The following is a 26131-nucleotide window of genomic DNA, read 5'->3' as shown; positions in this document are numbered from 1 at the left end:
TCTGATGACGAAATAGATATTCCAAAACCACAAGACAAACCTATTAGCCAGCCAACTTCTTTGGTAACTTCTGTAACATGTAGTGGGGATAAGTCTCCTCTTCATCCTGAAGAAAAACAGAAGTCACCTGAGAAGAAGGACGAAATGGTCCTGGCGAAACCAGACGACAGTTCCAAGTCAGTATTTGAAACTGTTAAGCCAAGTCCGAAAGAATATTCAGACGACGAATCTGATGACGAAATAGATATTCCAAAACCACAAGACAAACCTATTAGCCAGCCAACTTCTTTGGTAACTTCTGTGACTGGTAGTGGGGATAAGTTTCCTCTTCATGCCGAAGAAAAACCGAAGTCGCCTGAGAAGAAAGACGAAAAGGTCCTAGCTAAACCTGACGACAGTTTCAAATCAGTTATTCAGACTGATAAGCCAAGTCCCAAAGAATATTCAGACGACGAATCTGATGACGAAATAGATATTCCAAACCCACAAGACAAACCTATTAGCCAGCCAACTTCTTTGGTAACTTCTGTGACTGGTAGTGGGGATAAGTCTCCTCTTCATGCCGAAGAAAAACCGAAGTCGCCTGAGAAGAAAGACGAAAAGGTCCTAGCTAAACCAGACGACAGTTTCAAATCAGTCATCGAGACTGTTAAGCCAAGTCCGAAAGAATATTCAGACGACGAATCTGATGACGAAATAGATATTCCAAAACCACAAGACAAACCTATTAGCCAGCCAATTTCTTTGGTAACTTCTGTGACTGGTAGTGAGGATAAGTCTCCTCTTCATACCGAAGAAAAACCGAAGTCGCCTGAGAAGAAAGACGAAAAGGTCCTAGCTAAACCTGACGACAGTTTCAAATCAGTTATTCAGACTGATAAGCCAAGTCCCAAAGAATATTCAGACGACGAATCTGATGACGAAATAGATATTCCAAACCCACAAGACAAACCTATTAGCCAGCCAACTTCTTTGGTAACTTCTTTGACTGGTAGGGAGGATAAGGCTCCTCTTCTTACCGCAGAAAAAGCGAAATCGCCTGAGAATAAGGACGAAAAGGTCCTAGCTAAACCAGACGACAGTTTCAAATCAGTTATTCAGACTGTTAAGCCAAGTCCCAAAGAATATTCAGACGACGAATCTGATGACGAAATAGATATTCCAAACCCACAAGACAAACCTATTAGCCAGCCAACTTCTTTGGTAACTTCTGTGACAGGTAGTGGGGATAAGTCTCCTCTTCATACCGAAGAAAAACCGAAGCCGCCTGAGAAGAAAGACGAAAAGGTCCTAGCTAAACCAGACGACAGTTTCAAATCAGTTATTCAGACTGATAAGCCAAGTCCCAAAGAATATTCAGACGACGAATCTGATGACGAAATAGATATTCCAAACCCACAAGACAAACCTATTAGCCAGCCAACTTCTTTGGTAACTTCTTTGACTGGTAGGGAGGATAAGGCTCCTCTTCTTACCGCAGAAAAAGCGAAATCGCCTGAGAATAAGGACGAAAAGGTCCTAGCTAAACCAGACGACAGTTTCAAATCAGTTATTCAGACTGTTAAGCCAAGTCCCAAAGAATATTCAGACGACGAATCTGATGACGAAATAGATATTCCAAACCCACAAGACAAACCTATTAGCCAGCCAACTTCTTTGGTAACTTCTGTGACAGGCAGTGGGGATAAGTCTCCTCTTCATACCGAAGAAAAACCGAAGTCGCCTGAGAAGAAAGACGAAATGGTCCTAGCGAAACCAGACGACAGTTCCAAGTCAGTATTTGAAACTGTTAAGCCAAGTCCGAAAGAATATTCAGACGACGAATCTGATGACGAAATAGATATTCCAAACCCACAAGACAAACCTATTAGCCAGCCAACTTCTTTGGTAACTTCTGTGACTGGTAGTGGGGATAAGTCTCCTCTTCATGCCGAAGAAAAACCGAAGTCGCCTGAGAAGAAAGACGAAAAGGTCCTAGCTAAACCAGACGACAGTTTCAAATCAGTCATCGAGACTGTTAAGCCAAGTCCGAAAGAATATTCAGACGACGAATCTGATGACGAAATAGATATTCCAAACCCACAGGACAAACCTATTAGCCAGCCAACTTCTTTGGTAACTTCTTTGACTGGTAGGGAGGATAAGGCTCCTCTTCTTACCGCAGAAAAAGCGAAATCGCCTGAGAATAAGGACGAAAAGGTCATAGCTAAACCAGACGACAGTTTCAAATCAGTTATTCAGACTGTTAAGCCAAGTCCCAAAGAATATTCAGACGACGAATCTGATGACGAAATATATATTCCAAACCCACAAGACAAACCTATTAGCCAGCCAATTTCTTTGATAACTTCTGTGATTGGTAGTGAGGATAAGTCTCCTCTTCATGCCGAAGAAAAACCGAAGTCCCCTGAGAAGAAAGACGAAAAGGTCCTAGCTAAACCAGACGACAGTTTCAAATCAGTCATTGAGACTGTTAAGCCAAGTCCGAAAGAATATTCAGACGACGAATCTGATGACGAAATAGATATTCCAAAACCACAAGACAAACCTATTAGCCAGCCAACTTCTTTGGTAACTTCTTTGACTGGTAGGGAGGATAAGGCTCCTCTTCATACCGCAGAAAAAGCGAAATCGCCTGAGAATAAGGACGAAAAGGTCATAGCTAAACCAGACGACAGTTTCAAATCAGTTATTCAGACTGATAAGCCAAGTCCCAAAGAATATTCAGACGACGAATCTGATGACGAAATAGATATTCCAAACCCACAAGACAAACCTATTAGCCAGCCAACTTCTTTGGTAACTTCTGTGACAGGTAGTGGGGATAAGTCTCCTCTTCATACCGAAGAAAAACCGAAGTCGCCTGAGAAGAAAGACGAAATGGTCCTAGCGAAACCAGACGACAGTTTCAAATCAGTTATTCAGACTGTTAAGCCAAGTCCCAAAGAATATTCAGACGACGAATCTGATGACGAAATAGATATTCCAAACCCACAAGACAAACCTATTAGCCAGCCAACTTCTTTGGTAACTTCTGTGACAGGCAGTGGGGATAAGTCTCCTCTTCATACCGAAGAAAAACCGAAGTCGCCTGAGAAGAAAGACGAAATGGTCCTAGCGAAACCAGACGACAGTTCCAAGTCAGTATTTGAAACTGTTAAGCCAAGTCCGAAAGAATATTCAGACGACGAATCTGATGACGAAATAGATATTCCAAAACCACAAGACAAACCTATTAGCCAGCCAACTTCTTTGGTAACTTCTGTGACTGGTAGTGGGGATAAGTCTCCTCTTCATGCCGAAGAAAAACCGAAGTCGCCTGAGAAGAAAGACGAAATGGTCCTAGCGAAACCAGACGACAGTTTCAAATCAGTTATTCAGACTGATAAGCCAAGTCCCAAAGAATATTCAGACGACGAATCTGATGACGAAATAGATATTCCAAACCCACAAGACAAACCTATTAGCCAGCCAACTTCTTTGGTAACTTCTGTGACTGGTAGTGGGGATAAGTCTCCTCTTCATGCCGAAGAAAAACCGAAGTCGCCTGAGAAGAAAGACGAAAAGGTCCTAGCTAAACCAGACGACAGTTTCAAATCAGTCATCGAGACTGTTAAGCCAAGTCCGAAAGAATATTCAGACGACGAATCTGATGACGAAATAGATATTCCAAACCCACAAGACAAACCTATTAGCCAGCCAACTTCTTTGGTAACTTCTGTGACTGGTAGGGAGGATAAGGCTCCTCTTCATACCGCAGAAAAAGCGAAATCGCCTGAGAATAAGGACGAAAAGGTCCTAGCTAAACCAGACGACAGTTTCAAATCAGTTATTCAGACTGTTAAGCCAAGTCCCAAAGAATATTCAGACGACGAATCTGATGACGAAATATATATTCCAAACCCACAAGACAAACCTATTAGCCAGCCAACTTCTTTGGTAACTTCTGTGACAGGTAGTGGGGATAAGTCTCCTCTTCATACCGAAGAAAAACCGAAGTCGCCTGAGAAGAAAGACGAAATGGTCCTAGCGAAACCAGACGACAGTTCCAAGTCAGTATTTGAAACTGTTAAGCCAAGTCCGAAAGAATATTCAGACGACGAATCTGATGACGAAATAGATATTCCAAAACCACAAGACAAACCTATTAGCCAGCCAACTTCTTTGGTAACTTCTGTGACTGGTAGTGGGGATAAGTCTCCTCTTCATGCCGAAGAAAAACCGAAGTCGCCTGAGAAGAAAGACGAAAAGGTCCTAGCTAAACCAGACGACAGTTTCAAATCAGTCATCGAGACTGTTAAGCCAAGTCCGAAAGAATATTCAGACGACGAATCTGATGACGAAATAGATATTCCAAACCCACAGGACAAACCTATTAGCCAGCCAACTTCTTTGGTAACTTCTTTGACTGGTAGGGAGGATAAGGCTCCTCTTCTTACCGCAGAAAAAGCGAAATCGCCTGAGAATAAGGACGAAAAGGTCATAGCTAAACCAGACGACAGTTTCAAATCAGTTATTCAGACTGTTAAGCCAAGTCCCAAAGAATATTCAGACGACGAATCTGATGACGAAATAGATATTCCAAACCCACAAGACAAACCTATTAGCCAGCCAATTTCTTTGATAACTTCTGTGATTGGTAGTGAGGATAAGTCTCCTCTTCATGCCGAAGAAAAACCGAAGTCCCCTGAGAAGAAAGACGAAAAGGTCCTAGCTAAACCAGACGACAGTTTCAAATCAGTCATTGAGACTGTTAAGCCAAGTCCGAAAGAATATTCAGACGACGAATCTGATGACGAAATAGATATTCCAAAACCACAAGACAAACCTATTAGCCAGCCAACTTCTTTGGTAACTTCTTTGACTGGTAGGGAGGATAAGGCTCCTCTTCATACCGCAGAAAAAGCGAAATCGCCTGAGAATAAGGACGAAAAGGTCATAGCTAAACCAGACGACAGTTTCAAATCAGTTATTCAGACTGATAAGCCAAGTCCCAAAGAATATTCAGACGACGAATCTGATGACGAAATAGATATTCCAAACCCACAAGACAAACCTATTAGCCAGCCAACTTCTTTGGTAACTTCTGTGACAGGTAGTGGGGATAAGTCTCCTCTTCATACCGAAGAAAAACCGAAGTCGCCTGAGAAGAAAGACGAAATGGTCCTAGCGAAACCAGACGACAGTTTCAAATCAGTTATTCAGACTGTTAAGCCAAGTCCCAAAGAATATTCAGACGACGAATCTGATGACGAAATAGATATTCCAAACCCACAAGACAAACCTATTAGCCAGCCAATTTCTTTGATAACTTCTGTGATTGGTAGTGAGGATAAGTCTCCTCTTCATGCCGAAGAAAAACCGAAGTCCCATGAGAAGAAAGACGAAAAGGTCATAGCTAAACCAGACGACAGTTTCAAATCAGTCATTGAGACTGTTAAGCCAAGTCCCAAAGAATATTCAGACGACGAATCTGATGACGAAATAGATATTCCAAAACCACAAGACAAACCTATTAGCCAGCCAACTTCTTTGGTAACTTCTTTGACTGGTAGGGAGGATAAGGCTCCTCTTCATACCGCAGAAAAAGCGAAATCGCCTGAGAATAAGGTCGAAAAGGTCATAGCTAAACCAGACGACAGTTTCAAATCAGTTATTCAGACTGTTAAGCCAAGTCCCAAAGAATATTCAGACGACGAATCTGATGACGAAATAGATATTCCAAACCCACAAGACAAACCTATTAGCCAGCCAACTTCTTTGGTAACTTCTGTGACAGGTAGTGGGGATAAGTCTCCTCTTCATACCGAAGAAAAACCGAAGCCGCCTGAGAAGAAAGACGAAAAGGTCCTAGCTAAACCAGACGACAGTTTCAAATCAGTTATTCAGACTGATAAGCCAAGTCCCAAAGAATATTCAGACGACGAATCTGATGACGAAATAGATATTCCAAACCCACAAGACAAACCTATTAGCCAGCCAACTTCTTTGGTAACTTCTGTGACTGGTAGGGAGGATAAGGCTCCTCTTCATACCGCAGAAAAAGCGAAATCGCCTGAGAATAAGGACGAAAAGGTCCTAGCTAAACCAGACGACAGTTTCAAATCAGTTATTCAGACTGTTAAGCCAAGTCCCAAAGAATATTCAGACGACGAATCTGATGACGAAATATATATTCCAAACCCACAAGACAAACCTATTAGCCAGCCAACTTCTTTGGTAACTTCTGTGACAGGTAGTGGGGATAAGTCTCCTCTTCATACCGAAGAAAAACCGAAGTCGCCTGAGAAGAAAGACGAAATGGTCCTAGCGAAACCAGACGACAGTTCCAAGTCAGTATTTGAAACTGTTAAGCCAAGTCCGAAAGAATATTCAGACGACAAATCTGATGACGAAATAGATATTCCAAAACCACAAGACAAACCTATTAGCCAGCCAACTTCTTTGGTAACTTCTGTGACTGGTAGTGGGGATAAGTCTCCTCTTCATGCCGAAGAAAAACCGAAGTCGCCTGAGAAGAAAGACGAAAAGGTCCTAGCTAAACCAGACGACAGTTTCAAATCAGTCATCGAGACTGTTAAGCCAAGTCCGAAAGAATATTCAGACGACGAATCTGATGACGAAATAGATATTCCAAACCCACAGGACAAACCTATTAGCCAGCCAACTTCTTTGGTAACTTCTTTGACTGGTAGGGAGGATAAGGCTCCTCTTCATACCTCAGAAAAAGCGAAATCGCCTGAGAATAAGGACGAAAAGGTCATAGCTAAACCAGACGACAGTTTCAAATCAGTTATTCAGACTGTTAAGCCAAGTCCCAAAGAATATTCAGACGACGAATCTGATGACGAAATAGATATTCCAAACCCACAAGACAAACCTATTAGCCAGCCAATTTCTTTGATAACTTCTGTGATTGGTAGTGAGGATAAGTCTCCTCTTCATGCCGAAGAAAAACCGAAGTCCCCTGAGAAGAAAGACGAAAAGGTCCTAGCTAAACCAGACGACAGTTTCAAATCAGTCATTGAGACTGTTAAGCCAAGTCCGAAAGAATATTCAGACGACGAATCTGATGACGAAATAGATATTCCAAAACCACAAGACAAACCTATTAGCCAGCCAACTTCTTTGGTAACTTCTTTGACTGGTAGGGAGGATAAGGCTCCTCTTCATACCGCAGAAAAAGCGAAATCGCCTGAGAATAAGGACGAAAAGGTCATAGCTAAACCAGACGACAGTTTCAAATCAGTTATTCAGACTGATAAGCCAAGTCCCAAAGAATATTCAGACGACGAATCTGATGACGAAATAGATATTCCAAACCCACAAGACAAACCTATTAGCCAGCCAACTTCTTTGGTAACTTCTGTGACAGGTAGTGGGGATAAGTCTCCTCTTCATACCGAAGAAAAACCGAAGTCGCCTGAGAAGAAAGACGAAATGGTCCTAGCGAAACCAGACGACAGTTTCAAATCAGTTATTCAGACTGTTAAGCCAAGTCCCAAAGAATATTCAGACGACGAATCTGATGACGAAATAGATATTCCAAACCCACAAGACAAACCTATTAGCCAGCCAATTTCTTTGATAACTTCTGTGATTGGTAGTGAGGATAAGTCTCCTCTTCATGCCGAAGAAAAACCGAAGTCCCATGAGAAGAAAGACGAAAAGGTCATAGCTAAACCAGACGACAGTTTCAAATCAGTCATTGAGACTGTTAAGCCAAGTCCCAAAGAATATTCAGACGACGAATCTGATGACGAAATAGATATTCCAAAACCACAAGACAAACCTATTAGCCAGCCAACTTCTTTGGTAACTTCTTTGACTGGTAGGGAGGATAAGGCTCCTCTTCATAACGCAGAAAAAGCGAAATCGCCTGAGAATAAGGTCGAAAAGGTCATAGCTAAACCAGACGACAGTTTCAAATCAGTTATTCAGACTGTTAAGCCAAGTCCCAAAGAATATTCAGACGGCGAATCTGATGACGAAATAAATATTCCCAAACCAAAAGACAAACCTATTAGCCAGCCAACTTCTTTGGTAACTTCTGTAACTGGTAGTGAGGATAAGTCTCCTCTTCATGCCGAAGAAAAACCGAAGTCGCCTGAGAAGAAAGACGAAAAGGTCCTAGCTAAACCAGACGACAGTTTCAAATCAGTTATTCAGACTGTTAAACCAAGTCCCAAAGAATATTCAGACGACGAATCTGATGACGAAATAGATATTCCAAAACCACAAGACAAACCTATTAGCGACCCAATTTCTTTGCTAACTTCTGTAGAAATTATTGGGGAAAAATCTCCTCTTCATTCTGAAGAAAAAACAAAGTCACCTCAGAAGAACGACGAAAAGGTCCTAGTTAAAACAGAAGACAGTTTCAAATCAGTCATTGAGTCTGATAAGCCAAGTCCGAAAGAATATTCAGACGACGAATCTGATGACGAAATAGATATTCCCAAACAACAAGACAAACCTATTAGCCAGCCAACTTCTTTGGTAACTTCTGTGACTGGTAGGGAGGATAAGGCTCCTCTTCATACTGAAGAAAGAGCGAAATCGCCTGAGAAGAAGGACGAAAAGGTCCTAGCTAAACCAGACGACAGATTCAAATCAGTCATTGAGACTGTTAAGCCAAGTCCCAAAGAATATTCAGACGACGAATCTGATGACGAAATAGATATTCCAAACCCACAAGACAAACCTATTAGCCAGCCAATTTCTTTGATAACTTCTGTGATTGGTAGTGAGGATAAGTCTCCTCTTCATGCCGAAGAAAAACCGAAGTCCCCTGAGAAGAAAGACGAAAAGGTCCTAGCTAAACCAGACGACAGTTTCAAATCAGTCATTGAGACTGTTAAGCCAAGTCCGAAAGAATATTCAGACGACGAATCTGATGACGAAATAGATATTCCAAAACCACAAGACAAACCTATTAGCCAGCCAACTTCTTTGGTAACTTCTTTGACTGGTAGGGAGGATAAGGCTCCTCTTCATACCGCAGAAAAAGCGAAATCGCCTGAGAATAAGGTCGAAAAGGTCATAGCTAAACCAGACGACAGTTTCAAATCAGTTATTCAGACTGTTAAGCCAAGTCCCAAAGAATATTCAGACGGCGAATCTGATGACGAAATAAATATTCCCAAACCAAAAGACAAACCTATTAGCCAGCCAACTTCTTTGGTAACTTCTGTAACTGGTAGTGAGGATAAGTCTCCTCTTCATGCCGAAGAAAAACCGAAGTCGCCTGAGAAGAAAGACGAAAAGGTCCTAGCTAAACCAGACGACAGTTTCAAATCAGTTATTCAGACTGTTAAACCAAGTCCCAAAGAATATTCAGACGACGAATCTGATGACGAAATAGATATTCCAAAACCACAAGACAAACCTATTAGCGACCCAATTTCTTTGCTAACTTCTGTAGAAATTATTGGGGAAAAATCTCCTCTTCATTCTGAAGAAAAAACAAAGTCACCTCAGAAGAACGACGAAAAGGTCCTAGTTAAAACAGAAGACAGTTTCAAATCAGTCATTGAGTCTGATAAGCCAAGTCCGAAAGAATATTCAGACGACGAATCTGATGACGAAATAGATATTCCCAAACAACAAGACAAACCTATTAGCCAGCCAACTTCTTTGGTAACTTCTGTGACTGGTAGGGAGGATAAGGCTCCTCTTCATACTGAAGAAAGAGCGAAATCGCCTGAGAAGAAGGACGAAAAGGTCCTAGCTAAACCAGACGACAGATTCAAATCAGTCATTGAGACTGTTAAGCCAAGTCCCAAAGAATATTCAGACGACGAATCTGATGACAAAATAGATATTCCAAAACCACAAGACAAACCTATTAGCCAGCCAACTTCTTTGGTAACTTCTGTGACAGGTAGTGGGGATAAGTCTCCTCTTCATACCGAAGAAAAACCGAAGTCGCCTGAGAACAAAGACGAAAAGGTCCTAGCGAAACCAGGCGACAGTTCCACGTCAGTATTTGAAACTGTTAAGTCAAGTCCCAAAGAATATTCAGACGACCAATCTGATGACGAAATAGATATTCCAAAACCACAAGACAAACCTATTAGCCAGCCAACTTCTTTGGTAACTTCTTTGACTGGTAGGGAGGATAAGGCTCCTCTTCATACCGCAGAAAAAGCGAAATCGCCTGAGAATAAGGACGAAAAGGTCATAGCTAAACCAGACGACAGTTTCAAATCAGTTATTCAGACTGTTAAGCCAAGTCCCAAAGAATATTCAGACGGCGAATCTGATGACGAAATAAATATTCCCAAACCAAAAGACAAACCTATTAGCCAGCCAACTTCTTTGGTAACTTCTGTAACTGGTAGTGAGGATAAGTCTCCTCTTCATGCCGAAGAAAAACCGAAGTCGCCTGAGAAGAAAGACGAAAAGGTCCTAGCTAAACCAGACGACAGTTTCAAATCAGTTATTCAGACTGTTAAACCAAGTCCCAAAGAATATTCAGACGACCAATCTGATGACGAAATAGATATTCCAAACCCACAAGACAAACCTATTAGCCAGCCAACTTCTTTGGTAACTTCTGTGACTGGTAGTGAGGATAAGTCTCCTCTTCATGCCGAAGAAAAACCGAAGTCGCCTGAGAAGAAAGACGAAAAGGTCCTAGCTAAACCAGACGACAGTTTCAAATCAGTTATTCAGACTGTTAAACCAAGTCCCAAAGAATATTCAGACGACGAATCTGATGACGAAATAGATATTCCAAAACCACATGACAAACCTATTAGCCAGCCAACTTCTTTGGTAACTTCTGTGACTGGTAGTGAGGATAAGTCTCCTCTTAATGCCGAAGAAAAACCGAAGTCGCCTGAGAAGAAAGACGAAAAGGTCCTAGCTAAACCAGACGACAGTTTCAAATCAGTCATTGAGACTGTTAAGCCAAGTCCGAAAGAATATTCAGACGACGAATCTGACGACGAAATAGATATTCGCAAACTACAAGACAAACCTATTAGCCAACCAACTTCTTTGGTAACTTCTGTGACTGGTAGTGAGGATAAGTCTCCTCTTCATGCCGAAGAAAAACCGAAGTCGCCTGAGAAGAAAGACGAAAAGGTCCTAGCTAAACCAGACGACAGTTTCAAATCAGTCATTGAGACTGTTAAGCCAAGTCCGAAAGAATATTCAGACGACGAATCTGATGACGAAATAGATATTCCAAAACCACAAGACAAACCTATTAGCCAGCCAACTTCTTTGGTAACTTCTGTGACAGGTAGTGGGCATAAGTCTCCTCTTCATACCGAAAAAAAACCGAAGTCGCCTGAGAAGAAAGACGAAATGGTCCTAGCGAAACCAGACGACAGTTCCAAGTCAGTATTTGAAACTGTTAAGCCAAGTCCCAAAGAATATTCAGACGACGAATCTGATGACGAAATAGATATTCCAAAACCACAAGACAAACCTATTAGCCAGCCAACTTCTTTGGTAACTTCTGTGACTGGTAGTGAGGATAAGTCTCCTTTTCATACCGAAGAAAAACCGAAGTCCCCTGAGAAGAAGGACATTAAGCCCAGTCTAGTGGAATATTCCGACAATGAAGGCGATGCCAAAATTGAGTGTCCTAAGCCCCAAGAGAAGCCTTTAAGTGAACCAATTCCAGTAGTGACACCCTTCAGTAGTTTCCATGACGTAATGTCCAAAGAAGTTATTTCCTTCAAGGCAGAAGAAAGTTCAACAACAATTCAATCAAATATTAAGTTCGCAAGCACTACTATAACAACAGAAGATACCAAGATAGTTTCTAACTTAAAAGAAGATAAGATCCCATCCTCAGTAGATGACAAACCACAGTCACCAAGAGAGTCAGTGAAGACTATTTTAAAAGAGTATTCGGACGATGAAAGTGAGAAGGAGTTTGGAATAACTACGCTTCATGACAAGACTGATAGCCACCCAATATCTTTGGTAACTTCTGTAGTAGATATTGGGGGAAAATCGCCTCCTTATCCTGAAGAAAAATCAAAGTCGCCTGAGAAGAAAGACGAAAAGGTCCCAGCGAAACCAGACGACAGTTTGAAGTCAGTCATTGAGACTGTTAAGCCCAGTCTAGTGGAATATTCCGACAATGAAGGCGATGCCAAAATTAAGTGTCCTAAACCCCAAGAGAAGCCTTTAAGTGAACCAATTCCAGTAGAGACACCCTTCAGTAGTTTCCATGACGTAATGTCCAAAGAAGTTATTTCCTTCAAGGCAGAAGAAAGTTCAAAAACAATTCAAACAAATATTAAGTTTGCAAGCACTAGTATTACAACAGAAGATACGAAGATAGTTATGCCGGTTGATTCGATATCTAACTTGAAAGACGGTAACATCGCAACCTCAGTAGATGTCAAATCAATGTCAGTAAAGCCTATTGTGAACGAGTATTCGGACGATGAAAGTGACGAAGAGTGTGGAATTACTAAACCTATTTCTGGCGTATGTCCTAAAATAAATACACCCATTATGTCAGAGGGAAATTCAACCCCAGTTCAAATCGATTCAAAATCAGCAAACACTAGTGGAACAACTGTATATATTCAGACATTTAAGCCAATAGCCGAGTCTGATGGTCAGATGACATTGGGAACTCCTTGTGGGGTAAAGTCAAATGCAACTAGTCTCATTGCACAGAAATGTCAGGAATCCTATTTAGATCATCATGCGGGCGTTGATTTGGTTTCTGATTCTGAAGAAAATAGGTCTGTGCAACAGATTGTGGAGGATACCATCAGGGCTGGTAATGCTGAGGTACAAAAAATTGTAGACGAAACACTCAAAAGTGTTCAGAAAACCAGAAATATTAAAGATCAGGTAGTAGACGAAGGTCGTTCAGTTGAACAAATAGTTGAAGACACTCTTAAGAATGCAAAGTTTATTCCTGATATTCCTAAAGAAGATAAACCGTGTAGCCCACAGCTAAAAGAAACTAATGCCCAAGAAGTTCGTCCAGTTGCTTACTTTGTAAATTTAGACGATGAACAGAAATTAATAGCTCCAGTTAAAAAGGCACCAGTTAGAGCACAATCGAAACAAATAATTAAGTCAAAAACGGGGAAAATATTAGAAGAGACTTCTGCAAAATCGACGAATAAGTCTACGATTAGCAAAAGAACACTCGCGGTTAGGGAAAAGCCTAGTCCCAAACCAGTTTCTTCAGCAAAGACCACTACTACTGTCAAACAAACTCCGACTAAAAAAACAGTAACAATGGACAAAACAAAACTATCGAATAAGACCGAGTCACGACGTTCAGTTACAAGCTCTACTTCAACAACCACCAGTTCCGCTTCCGCTACTAGTCGCGTGATAAGTGAAATACACTTCGAGAGATCATCTAGTCCTGCTTCAAGTTCCATTTTCTACGAAAGCAAGCCGCAAGGTGAAGGCAGTCGTTCAACCACGCCAAGACCCAGGGTTAAGACAGATGTCACACGAATTCCCTACAATACCTCACCTCGATCGTTTAGTCCACAGCTGAAGACCACAAGGGCAGGCAAGAAAGTCGTTAACCAAACTAAAACCACTGTCACTCGATCTACCAAAGAGCTTACAGAAAAAAGTTCCAAAAAGACTGAGCGAACCGTCAGCCAAGAGCATGTTGAGAAGCGGAAAACTCCGACACCGTCTGCCACCCACAGATACATGCAGCCCACCCTGGCCCACAGCATGAGGTACGGTTTGAGTGGCGATGGCGAAATTGGCCAGAGTGTCTCCACGGCACCCCCAAAGTCGCCAGCACCACCCAAATCGCCAGCTCCGGCCCAAACTAAAAGTACCCGAAGAACACAAACTGTTACAAGTGCCTTGACAAAGTCCACAACCCAAATAACGAAACCAAAAAACTCGATTGCTGAGAAGAAACCAGCGCAGCCCCGTTCCCAGATTAAAAGAGGCTCACAGAGCGATAGCAAGGAATCCCTAATAAAAAGCACCGACCGCCTATACAAACGACAGACATCCAAGGAAAATAAACTAGCAAACGTGATAGGCTCAAAGAGCCAAGCAACCAAAAGCATGAAGACACAATCAGCTAATTCAGCCATGAAACTTGTCTACAAAACTTCCATAGAAACCGACAACAGGCTTCTGACGAAGACCACAGCCACTATACAGCGCACCAAAGTTCCGATTAGCGTGTCTTCCAGTGCAAGGACTGCAGCAAAGCTAAGCAAGAGTGATGACACCGTCAAGAGACCTCAGGTAGACAATAAGAAACCAATAAAGCGAACGGTAAGCAAAGTAAGTGAATCCAGTGGCACCATGTCCACCACAGCTTCGACAGCTACGACCAGAACCGCGCAGAGCTCCATGGAGCCAAAGCTCCAAAAGAAGATGAAGGACACGATGAACGAGTCGAGTTCGAACTCGGGTAGCGGCACCACCAGTGCCAGCGGCTCTTCAAATAGCACGCGACGAAGTGTGCGTTCCGTTAGCACGGCTAGCCGCAAAACGGACAAGGACTTGACCAACATCCGGCGAGCAAGTGGAGCGGTTGTTTCGACATCGACCGTACGGGTGCATCGGGAACCAACAGCAACCACCAGCGCTGTTAGCACCGTGCTCGTTGATGACGACTGTGAGGTGATAACCATACGTTCCATTAAATCAAGCGATAGTACAAAAAGTTCTACCTCATCATCCTCCGGTAGCGGCAGCAACAGTCGCAAGGTGCTAACCAGCGAGGTGTTCACTAAAACCTTCGGCCCCGACAAGCCGCTGGAGGTGGTCTATCGACAGCCAGAGTTTGATGTAGAACACCACACGATCATGTCTGTGCGCCCGCCCTCCACGACAAGCAGCGATCAGAGATGCATTAACGAGTTCGATGTCAGTTTCATCGACACCACCGACTCCAGTCTCTCGGACTCTGTTGCCTTACCCATGTTAGGCTCCGGTGATCCTGATCGTCTGCTGGCCGCCAGTCCCGGTTCGCCCAAGCCCACTCGCAGCCCCCTGGCCCTTATTGAGGAGACCCTGCGCCGCCAGCAACAGCACCACCATCACCATCAGCAACACTACCACCACAGTAGCGGTGCTATTGCTGCTGCCCTTGATCCTTCTCTGTCGATGCCAGTGGCTTTTGGAGAGAGTCAACTGGAGGCGGAGGCAGGGGTGGAGAAGGGCAACACTTTCAAAGGTAACTATGGTACTTATGTATATATTCAAGATATCTGTTAGGTCGAGATCACAATGATACTTAAGATAAGCTTAGCTACGATACCCATCATATCTAGGGCTTAGTTACCAAATGCAACTTTTCTTATTGATATGCCTATGTATGAAATGCTTTTACTTAACCCATTTTTAACTTATTCTCCACAAATAGCAAACATAAATAACTAAAGCCGTCAAACTCAAGCCATAATACACAATAGCACAGACCCACCAAATAAAGCCAAACATAATGTCCAAGAAACTCCCAACTATATCCGTAACTGCCGACAAGCGATCCACCCATTCCGACTTATCCTCCTCATCGTCATCCCAAGACACAGATAGCAATGACATGGACTATGGGCGCAATGGCGGCGGGGGCGTAACCGATGTCGAAGATTTCGACAGTCAGGTGGAGGTACTAAAGCCAAGCTCCCGTCGAAATTCTTGTAAATCCTCCCTGAAGCCCAAAGCTCATCCTAAAGCGAATACGGGAGACAACGATGTGACTGATGTGGAGGACTACGACACAGAATCGGAAGATGATGAGAAGAGCACAGCATACCCAGAACTAAAGCTGTCGCTAAGGGAGTTCCTCCAGCAGGGACTCCAGAACCAAGAAGTCGTCGATAATGATGCCAAGGAGAGCTGTGAGATTAAAGCCGGAGATTTCGTGCAAGCACAAAACCTGAATGGTATGGCAGACTATCTGACTGATTGCGAAGACTACGACACCGATTCCGAAGTTGGATATGGTTGCGAGAAATCAGTGTGCGTTGATCTGGATCAAGCAATGGGTGATCAGGGGCGAGTAAATATAGCAGATGGGGAGAAGAACCAAGACGACTCCGATCAATATGAAGATGTTTCTGTGATTAGCGATATAAGCGATTTGGCCTCAGCCATGTCCGATTGCACTGGTATTGGGGTGCGTGGCATGTCCGAGGATGAAGTTTTGGAGGTATCCGATAGTGGTCATGAAGAGGTTTGCAACATTGCCTGCTCGGAATCAGAGTCCGAGTCTGAGGGAGCAGCTGCGTTTAGCCAGAGTGCAAGTGAGACTAGTTTTCCTGCAATTGACGTGGCCTTCGTAAGTGCCAGTGGACAGCCACGTCGAAACTCGAAATGCAGTATACCCACGTCTGGACAGAAGAATTTCCTACAGCTGGCTTCAAAAAACGAAGAGGTTTTAACTGACGTTGAGGGTATTGACGACTCGGCCGCCGAAGATAGCTTTGACAACGAGGAGGAGGACGAACAACCCATACCACGTGCCATAATCCTTGCCTCTGGCGATGATGGCACCTGTCTCACTGATGTCGAGGACATGTTCTGTGAAGAGAGTTCCCAATCCACCACTGCTGAACCGGAAATTCGTTCAATTTGCCACGAGGCCTTACCACTGCCCCATCGCGAAGTAGTAGAACTGAAGGAGGATAAGTACGGAGACACAATTACCAATGTCATGCCCATGGACACGAACTACGAGTTTGGCATTTACAACCACCTAAAGGACATGATCCACACCGATTCCGAGGACTATTCGTGTGCCGATGAATGGAGTCTTCAACGTTCAGTTGCTGAAGATGCTGCAATGGGAGGACCGAGTCTAATTGAAAACGAAGTAATTGTATCCAATGAACTATTGAAGCAGCAGCAAAACAAGCGCCTGGAAGTACAGACCAATGCCGAATCCGTAACCGATGTTGAGGAAATCTTCGTGGCCGGAATAAATCGCCGCAAGAAGTTGAAGACCCGCACTCTAAGCAAAGGCAAGAATAAACTACTGGACGCCGTGAAGGGCAAAGAGGATGGAGTCACAGATGTCGAAGATATGGACCTGAGTGAATGCGGTTTGCCTTTGGGTGTGAAGCGCGTGGAACAGCTTAAGCAACAGGCAAAGGGATTAAATGCAGACAAAACCTCAGAATCTGAGGATGTATCCACCGACGATGTCTCCGACATCTCAGACGTCTCCGACGTACCACCGCCATCGACAGGTGACAAAACTAGCGGCAAGACAAAGCCACAACCGCTTCACTTCCGTCTGCTAAAGGATGATATGCAAAATCAGGAACATACCGATGTTGAGGACGTTCAGTTGCCTTCGGATGCGGAGGATGCGCTGGAACCACCGGCCGTTCCACTGGCCAACAGCAATAGTAAGGAGCTGAATGATATGTTGAACGAGAGCTATACGGTGGTGCACGAGAAGAGTGGTCGCAGTTTCAACAGCGAGGCCGAGAAGCTACATGCCAAAGGCGTGATCCGAGATGCCCATACCGACGTTGAGTATGTTGAGTCTGACGAGTCAGCCGCCAGGGGAGGCAACTAGCGTGCTTCCCGTGTCCGCAGCCAATCCGACTCGAATCAGTCCCAAGCAGTTGCCAAAATAAATCTCAACAATAGTTAATAAGTGTTCATAGATACGAAAACCCAACACACACACTCTCAAGCATTTTGTAAGTAAAGCCAACAATTACCAACCATTTTCGTTAAAGTTCTTGCCACAATAAATGCAGCAAAAAGCCTTAAATCTACTCGCATCGCCCCCATACGTCTAACCTCTGTATCCGTGCCATACTAACAAATTTCTAAGCATCACCTATGCGTCGTTCTACTAACACTCACTCTCTCTATTGTAATTCCCAATCGTAATTAATACTAAAAAATTGTGATATTTAAAATTCGTTTCGTTTGTTCTTGTTTCGATTGTCTGTAAATCATTCATTATCATTTCGTTTGTAGATTAATATAATGTAGTTCTAGGTCACTTTTGTGTTTGTGCCACACATAAATTGAGCTCGTCTAACGTGCGTTTTGTTTATTGCAGAAACCCTTCAGGAAAAAAAAGTAGACCTATCCAGTCTGGATACCGCAAAGATCTCACATGAAATTGGTAAGTTTTTCAAGTTCAAGATATTTAACTTTTGCTTGTCATAAATATTGTACTACATAATGCTTAATTGGTATGCAAAATTGATCAGTTATTCGTATTTGTTTCCTAAATGCAATTAAAGCTCATTGACAAAATAATTTCAACGGAATTATGTTCGATATAAACTTTTGACTCAGTGCGTCAGATCTCGCTCACATCACCAATCAACCTCACCGCCATCAGCTATCACACATATCAGCTATCTTGCACATACTGCTCGCTTCTCATGCTCTACATGATTTCCAAAGCTTGCCCTTACTTTCTAACGCGCTCACACTTTCTATTTCAATCTGTCCAATTTCTACCTACCATTGAACTGTGCAATTGTCTTCCAGGTGATGTTAAAGTTGGTGGTGGTGATGATGATAGTGATGGCGATGGCGATGGCGTTAGCGGAGATCTTGTTGCACGCATTCGCGAGGAAGCCAATATTCTGGTGGATCGCGTGCTCGAAGAAAGTGTCGAGATCATTGAGAGTCACGGCCATCAGGCCAATGGCCATGAGATCGCTAAGCTGGACTACAACTCAGAAAGTGAGAATTATGCCATCACATGCGACGATATCAGCGGCGTCGATGTTATCAAATCGCCCACCATTGAGTCCATGTCGGGCAAGTCGTTTGACGACAACATGAGCTTCACCGACGAGCACATACATTTACCCTTGCATGCCCAGAACACGACCACCACCATGACAACGACAATTACCACTCAGTTCCAACAGCAGCAGTCCCAGTCTGCTGTCCCAAGTACATCGGCGGCAAAAGGTAACATACCATATAGATTTGAGGTAGTCCCAACGCTAGCCTAGAGTTTAGGATAGTAGCTTGAGGCGAATTAGAATGTTGCATAGTGTTGATTAGTCCGTTGGCTATAACCACTCTCCTGAATTGTTTGCTTTTTGCTCCCATTCCGCCTCCCATGTGACCATGTACCATATAGATCCGGTTCCAGTTCTCGAATCCGTACCCGTATCATTTCCCATAGAGAGTAGTCGAAGTCAGGCGGAAGACGAGAGTGCAACGAGAGCCAGGCGCATTGATCGAAAGATCGAGAAACTATCCACGGACATGGACGATGTCAGCGCCAGGTTCGATGAGGCGTTTGAGATGTCGGTGCCCGAGGACGAGATCAGCGCCCTGCAGGGCGACTTTTCCAAACTTAGCTGGGATGAAAGCGTTTCCCCCACGACCAACACCATGGCCGATATGGCACAAAACCAAATAACTCCCGATAACGATATCCAAGATCTCATCGCAGGTACCCTAAGCAAAAGCGAAGCGCCTAGTGATAAGCTATGATTTCCATTTTATTTGCCTCATTTAATGCCGTTGACAGAGCAAAAAAAACGACTCACTATAGATGTATGTGCTGTATTCCTTTTGATTTATGTTGTCCTAGTGAAATGGCAGAACCATAATCGCGGCCAATAATTACTTTTTGATTGTTCAAGTTGAGCTCTAATTGCATTTAAATTTTTTAAATTAATTTTGTACTCATATCATATGAAATATGCATGCTCTCCTATACTAACCTATACTACCTATCTATCTCTATGAACTTGTGTTTCCTATGCTAACCATATACTTGAATGCATATACCCTAATATCACCTACTCTATTTCCTGTTTCTATCCCGTAATCGTATTTACTCTTCCTCATCTTTTGTTCTCGACTTTCACAACACTTTTAAAATTGCTTTCGTTTTCACACCTATTGTTTTGTAGAAACAGGCGGCGATTTACCAAACTCAAGTGAAACCGATACCACTCCCGTACCACCGTCGAAAGAATCGGAAACCAAAACCGAAACTGAGCCGACGGTAGTAACCAATGCCTTCACTACCACCAGCCACGATACACCCACACCAAAACCAAGAGTACTCAAAGCAAACTCCCCCGTCTCCGAAGGCACTGATAGCACCACCATTCCTGGCCCAGTGCCGAAGCCCGAAATACCAATTGATATTAGTTTTGATGCCGCCGCACCGGTTCCAAAACCCCGTGCTCCCATTAAGCACACGGAACCCTTTGAAAACCTGGCTGCCCTAGCTGAACAGTCTGATAGCATTAGTCTGAGGAGCTTTGAGCTTACAGAGGACATTTCCAAGACGGACGAGCCCTCCACAGAGCTCTCCATTCGATCCCAGCTGCGGGACATAGTCACAACCACCACCACTGCTTCGGAGGATCACACCGAAAGCTTCGAGCCAACGAGTGAGATTTCCGTCGATGATGCCGATACTGAAAAATCAGAGGGTGCCGAAAAGACCACTAGCTTTTATATTGGGGAATCCAGTCGTAATGTTATCATCAAGACATCGACACGATCTGCAAGTGTTACCCCGCAAGAAGAGGAAGCTCAGGGCGAAATTGGCATTGATGCTAAAGATATTTCCCTAATGAAAGAGGTATCCGTTGACTCTGACGAGGCCAACGATGTTTTCAAGGAGTTCATCACGATGAAGCCCGAAGATCCCACTGCAATGGACAGCAAGATAACCAGACAAGGCTCGGAAACCCGAAATGACATACTTGAATTTGAAAATGCTGATAAGGACAAGACTGCAGAGCAAAAGATGTCCAAAGTAACAACCGAGGAGAGCTTGACCACATCCACCGGCTCCAGCGGTCGAGCCATCATTGAAATTGCACCTTCGAGCAGCGAAGATCCCGATGAGTCCAGTAAGGAAATTCCGGAAATTGTCAATACAATCTCTGAGAAGGCAGCCTCAACTGATAGATTCGAATTGCCCTTGGAAAAAAGTGAGTGGGAAACATCAGAAAAAGAAATCCCAACGGCGGGCAAACAAAAAGTTGTTCACTCGCCTCAACAACCCCAAGAAACCAGCATGCAGAGTACGCTTGATAAGTTTCTCGGAGATGAAATCCTGGAGGAAGAACACAGCACTGAGGATAAGGAGATGAAAGACTTAATCCAGGACACCACTTCCCAACTTGAAACGAGTAACATGCCGCAGGGATTTTCATTTGCAGGTGAGAGCGAGGACATCTCCTCATTCATTGGCATACCCGAAACAAGCATGCAGACTTCCACCTTGGATAGTACTCAGCCTCCAGAAGGTCTGTTCGACACCACAATCAAGGAGACCCTTAATAAACAAGCGGCAATGGCCCATTATGCCCATGATGTCTTTGGCAGTGCGGAAAGACGTGATGACCACGGTTCGCTAGGTTTCATTTCCACCGGCACAGCCGAGGAGTTGAGCTCCATGGAAGAACAAATGGCAAAGGAGGAACAAGCCTCATTGGGCTTTATTTCAACTGAAACTGCCGAGGATTTCAGCTCCATGGAAGATTATTATTCAGAGAAATTGGCCGTCGCAAGTGTTGTTGGTGATGAGGTGGCAACCGAAAAATCAATTACAACTAGCACTTTTGAAGAGCTCTCGTCTGATCAATCCATGAAGCCAATTGATGCTGTGGTTCATCGACTTAAAACCGAGACATCGCCAGACTCCATGAACCGCTGGTCTATTCCCGATGTAGATACCTCCAGCTCAAGCGAGAGCTTCCACAGAAGCTTCGACAAGACGCAAAGTCGGCCGTTGTCCTCAGACTTGGATAACCTTCTGACCACCACAGGCACTGGCACCTCAAGTGAGTACCAAACCGCGCGGGAATTCACCACCACTGGTCGCACAGAGGGCACCGAATATATTAGTGCAGTCAGCACCCTCGGAAGCAGTAGCTTAGATTCCCAGTCGGAGACTTCGGCCAATTTGGCCAGCATTGATGTGTCCGAGCTGTCGGAGACATTGGTGGCCTCCTCTGCTGATGTCGATGCATTCGAGGCCGAAGAGATGTCGCGTCTGGGCGATCTTCGAGCCGATGACGAGGACAGTGATGAGAGTGTAGAGCTGCCAGGAACTGCCTATCCAACCAGCGAACAGCAGAGCCTCATGAAGCGCTCCCAGGAAATGATTTTCAAGCCAAAGACCCAGGACGAAGAGCCATTGCCCGTTCAGGATGTGCAAACCGAGGAATATCCCAAAGCCAAGGAGGCAGAGCGCACCTGGGGCCTGGCCTATCCCTTGGAGGATAGCAAGGTGGGTAGTCCGCGGGAAAGTGAAAAAGGCGAGGACATCCTGCTGTATCACGCTGATCCACGTCGGTCCATTGACGAGGCCAAGCTGGCATCCAGCCTAGACGAAGGCAGTATTCTTTCCGTTAGCATGTCGAGTACATCCAACATTGACACCGTTGTAGAGAACTTTGATGATATCATTGGATCTGCCGGATCTTCTTCGTTGACCGGCATCGAAGGTTTCCAGTACGGCCATGATGAGTCTATTCCATCTGCCTCGGTGCCCGAAGACGCCACATTTATGCTGGAAATGGAGAGCAAAGAACATTCACCACAGGATTCGAATGCCAGTACTCCTCCAGGTGGTGAATCAAAACGCCGGGGTCACAAGCGTAATGAGAGCATTTCGGGAGATGCCTTGAAAAACTTGGACAAGGAGGTTGCCTTACTGGGCGAAGGCAAGGAATCGGAGAGCGAGTCTGACACGGATCCCTACGAATCGGAATATGCCCGCCAGTTCCGTTCCCCCAAAGAACGAAAGAGCAAAAAGAAGAAGCAAGCGGCAGCCGAAATGGATCACAGTGGCGAACTGGAAAAGCGTCCATTTACACCATCCCAGTTGGTAGCCGAGGTCATCGTGGAGGACAGTGTCACCGAGGAGCTGGAGGCAGAGGCCGCAATGATCGAGGAGCGCCGTCCCTCTCAGAATATGCAGGACTATTCAAATATACCCGACATTATGGTCACGGAAGACATCAAATCGCCCATCCTGGAGGAAGAGACAGATGAGTTCCCCGAGAAGATGCTCTACAAAGTGCGCACCGAGGAGGAATTGCACAAGGCGAGTGACACCTCGGTATATCAGAAGGCCAAGGCCGAGGAGAAGGAGCAGGACTTTCAACGACGAGTACAGGAACAATACCGTCAGAAGCTCGAGGAACTGAAGCGCGCTGAAGTGGGAGCTGAATACGATGATCGCAAGGCTCCCGATTCCCCAGACTCCTTTGAAATGGTCGAACAACCGGATATCTCGGATGAATTCGTCATTATTGAGGAGGTGGCCAAGGAGGCCAACGAAGTAGATCTCGGCGGTCAGAGCATTAAGATTAAACCGATTAAGTACGTGCAAAAGCACGACGAGGATGTTGAAAAGATCATCATTAAGTCAGCACCTGCGGATCCCAAGCTCGGATCCCAGCTCTACAAGGACGACCTGAACTTTGAGTTCGAGGAGAGTCCTCCCACAGGAGCCAGCAGTAGTAGCGGGCAGCAGGAGGAGAGCGATTCCAGTGAAACTGCAGCGGCCAACAAGCGCTGGGTTGAGATGCAGTTGACCGACAACCAGCTGCGTTACCCATATGACTTAGCCGGAGCCGTGCTGGAGGACATTAAAGAGGAGGACGGAGAGTTTGAGGTGGGCAGTAGCCGCATCAGCAGTTTTAAAGACTCCTTTTCGAGCACACCCGAATACGATGTGGCGGCACGACGCTATCATTCCCGTGGTGAGCACGACGATGTCTCAATGAGTAGTCTACAGGAGTTTGAGTCCCTGGAGCAAGCCATTTCCCTAGAAAACCGAAATCGCACACACCAAGGTTCTACGGATTCGAGCAATGGAAGCTTCACCCGCCGATATGTGGTTCGTCACAGTGGCAGTGGAACTGCCCCTGGTGACGATGTATCGGTCTCCAGTCTGAAGGACTTCGAGGGTCTCGAGAATGCCTGCATTGAAGCCCACCTGATTGAGATCAAGGCCAGGGAGGAAGCTGCATTACTTTCGCGCTCGGATGAGTCTAATAAATCGAATGGCAGCGAAAAAGGAGCCACGGGTAATGTTGTGGTGACCAAGGTAACGCGCACCGTAACCCGCACCGAAGTGGTGCCCTCCAGTCAAGTGGAGAGTATCGAAGCCCTGCTAAAGCAGAAGCTGGAGCGGGAGGAAGGATCCGTTCAAGGCAAAGTCACCGACATGAGCACCACTGAGTTGGATACCAAGTCTAAGATCGACAGTCAGGACTCCGAAAAGGATAGCATCGATAGCATGGAGATCAGCAAAAGCCACGACATGATGACCAGCAGCATTGAGAGCTTTGACATCTCCAAGGACGCCACGACGAGATCGGACATTGATTCTTTGGAGATCGATAAGCGACACTCGCGCCAGGAGAGCATAGAATCCTTTGGCGATGAGCAGCTGGATCTCATGAGCAAGTTCGTTAGCGGCGGTGGAGTGACACTGGGTGATGGACTGACCACCACCACGACCACGACTACCACCAGCACGGATGCCGATGGGCATGAACATACGGTGACCAGGGTGATAACCACTACAACAAATGTGGCTGGTGGCATCCAGGAACTTCCAATGGACGAGGCCGGTATGTCGAAGGACGTATCGGTGGATTCCTTAAACATGTGCGTGGAGCAAACAACCAGTTCGGCTGGCACAACGGCCACGTACCAGACTAGCGCTGGTAACTCCCAGATGTCCGGGAGCGTGACCAGCTGTGCATCCAGCACTCTCATGGAGGATTCGTTCCCTGGTGTGGGTGGCATGTCGTCGTCGCAAATGTCGGCCAGTTTTTGGTCACACGATGAGTCCACGGTGGTCGAGGATGAAGGACGCGATCTCGCCAAGAAGCCACACCAAGGCCACTAAACGCTGGATGGGATTGGGAGATAGAGAGAGATACAAAGAGAAAGAGCGAGAGAGTCAGAAGAAAAGAGATATATAAGAGATGTCACACGTAATCCTATATGAAAATGGGGCTTGAACGGTGACTTAGAATATTTGGCTAGGTAAGCATCACACGGCAAAGGCTGCGCGGCTTTTCGTTTTACTTTTGTTTTGTGTCTTTACTTGGTCTTCGACTTAGAAGCAGAGCTCAACTTTGACAGAGAAAAGTAATACTCGCCGCTCTACTTAGATCAAAATGGTTATTAAATAAGGCTCTTCTCGTTCTATTTTTGCAGACAAGGCGCCCTTCTAGACGAAGCACTAATGAAGGAGTTTCTGGATGAGGAACGCATCTTTACCGGCTCTGAACATCACCGATTTCAAATCGAACAGCGAGAGGGATTTATTAATTAGCAAATTTGACATTTTCCATCTACACAGACACACACACACACACATTTTTAATGATATTGAAGTGCATACACGAGTTTTTAAAGGCAAATATATATATTTTATATATTTATAAAAACTATAAAATCGCAAACATGAATATGAATACGAATATGAATATGGCAAAAATTAGCCGTTCAACGCATTTTCTTATTGGCTTTAATGTTTAAAAATATAAATAAAGTTACGGCAGAAACCGAAAATCTTTGTGCTAGGCGTTGTAATGGAATACACCTTTGCTTTTAATTTGATGTAGTTATTATATATGTACATGTACGAAGGAAACTTATTATTAAATGAATCGCTTATTATTGTAGTTTAATTTAAGCAATTATACAAACGCATGTGAAAAAGGGGACGCAATGAAATAGTTAAAGCGTGGCAAGTGAAATGCTTTTAAAGTCTCATTTTTTACCAGAACCAAGCAAATTTTTTCGCTTGCATATTTTAACAGTGAAATATACATAAATATACAATCTGAAAAAGAATGCATAGATCAAATTTAAACCATATACAAACAAAATATGAACTTAATTCACATAGAAATACCAAAAAAAAAAAAAACAACAGCCATTAAGTGTATCGCTAATTTTCGTAATGCACATCTTGCGTGAACGAGTATTTGTCAAAGAACCTAATTATTGAAAGGATTTAAACGTTTTAGCATCACCACTGTAATGGAATATGAATAAAAAAAAATAATATTTGTGTTAAAAACATACAAGAAATATTGAATGAAAAAGAAAAACATTATTGTATTGTAAACCCACACGCGTATGAATAACCAAATAAAATGCTTAATACAAATTTTGATTGTAGTTCAATATTATGGATAAGGGGAAATTG

At 44.2% G+C, this 26131-nt stretch overlaps 2 protein-coding genes across 27 annotated transcripts in view; both read left to right on the top strand.

Annotated features, from left to right (window-relative positions):
* LOC6533354 (ankyrin-3) overlaps nt 1-26092 on the top strand; it is a 60156-nt gene extending 34064 nt beyond the window's left edge. For 6 of the 26 annotated variants that reach the window (XM_039373673.1, XM_039373672.1, XM_039373671.1 and 3 more), the window contains 6 exons: nt 12022-15157; nt 18008-18073; nt 18448-18879; nt 19055-19372; nt 19839-24957; nt 25132-26092. In XM_039373673.1, the coding sequence (XP_039229607.1) occupies nt 12022-15157; nt 18008-18073; nt 18448-18879; nt 19055-19372; nt 19839-24817 (8931 nt within the window). In that variant the 3' untranslated portion in view covers nt 24818-24957; nt 25132-26092. Of the gene's footprint in view, nt 1-12021; nt 15158-15346; nt 15489-18007; nt 18074-18447; nt 18880-19054; nt 19373-19838; nt 25063-25131 lie in introns of those variants that run through there. The other 20 variants (XM_039373685.1, XM_039373686.2, XM_015194447.3 and 17 more) reach the window with 11 other exon arrangements.
* Nucleotides 15425-26092, top strand: LOC26534770. The gene is made up of 3 exons (XM_015194455.3): nt 15425-17636; nt 18008-18073; nt 25132-26092. The coding sequence occupies exon 1, from the start codon at nt 15425-15427 to the stop codon at nt 17507-17509; it is 2085 nt and encodes a 694-aa protein (XP_015049941.1). The 3' UTR covers nt 17510-17636; nt 18008-18073; nt 25132-26092.
* Nucleotides 26093-26131: the final 39 nt, after the last annotated feature.

Source organism: Drosophila yakuba, chromosome 3L (genome assembly GCF_016746365.2).
Source record: "Drosophila yakuba strain Tai18E2 chromosome 3L, Prin_Dyak_Tai18E2_2.1, whole genome shotgun sequence".
NCBI classification, from domain to species: Eukaryota; Metazoa; Arthropoda; class Insecta; order Diptera; family Drosophilidae; genus Drosophila; species Drosophila yakuba.
The sequence above is the reverse complement of the archived record's forward strand: the minus strand, read 5'-3'. Positions and strand labels throughout refer to the sequence as shown.

What these genes read in the sequence shown, in the direction of transcription:
- LOC26534770 (XM_015194455.3), top strand. Translation starts at nt 15,425, where the DNA reads ATGTCCAAGAAACTCCCAACTATATCCGTAACTGCCGACAAGCGATCC.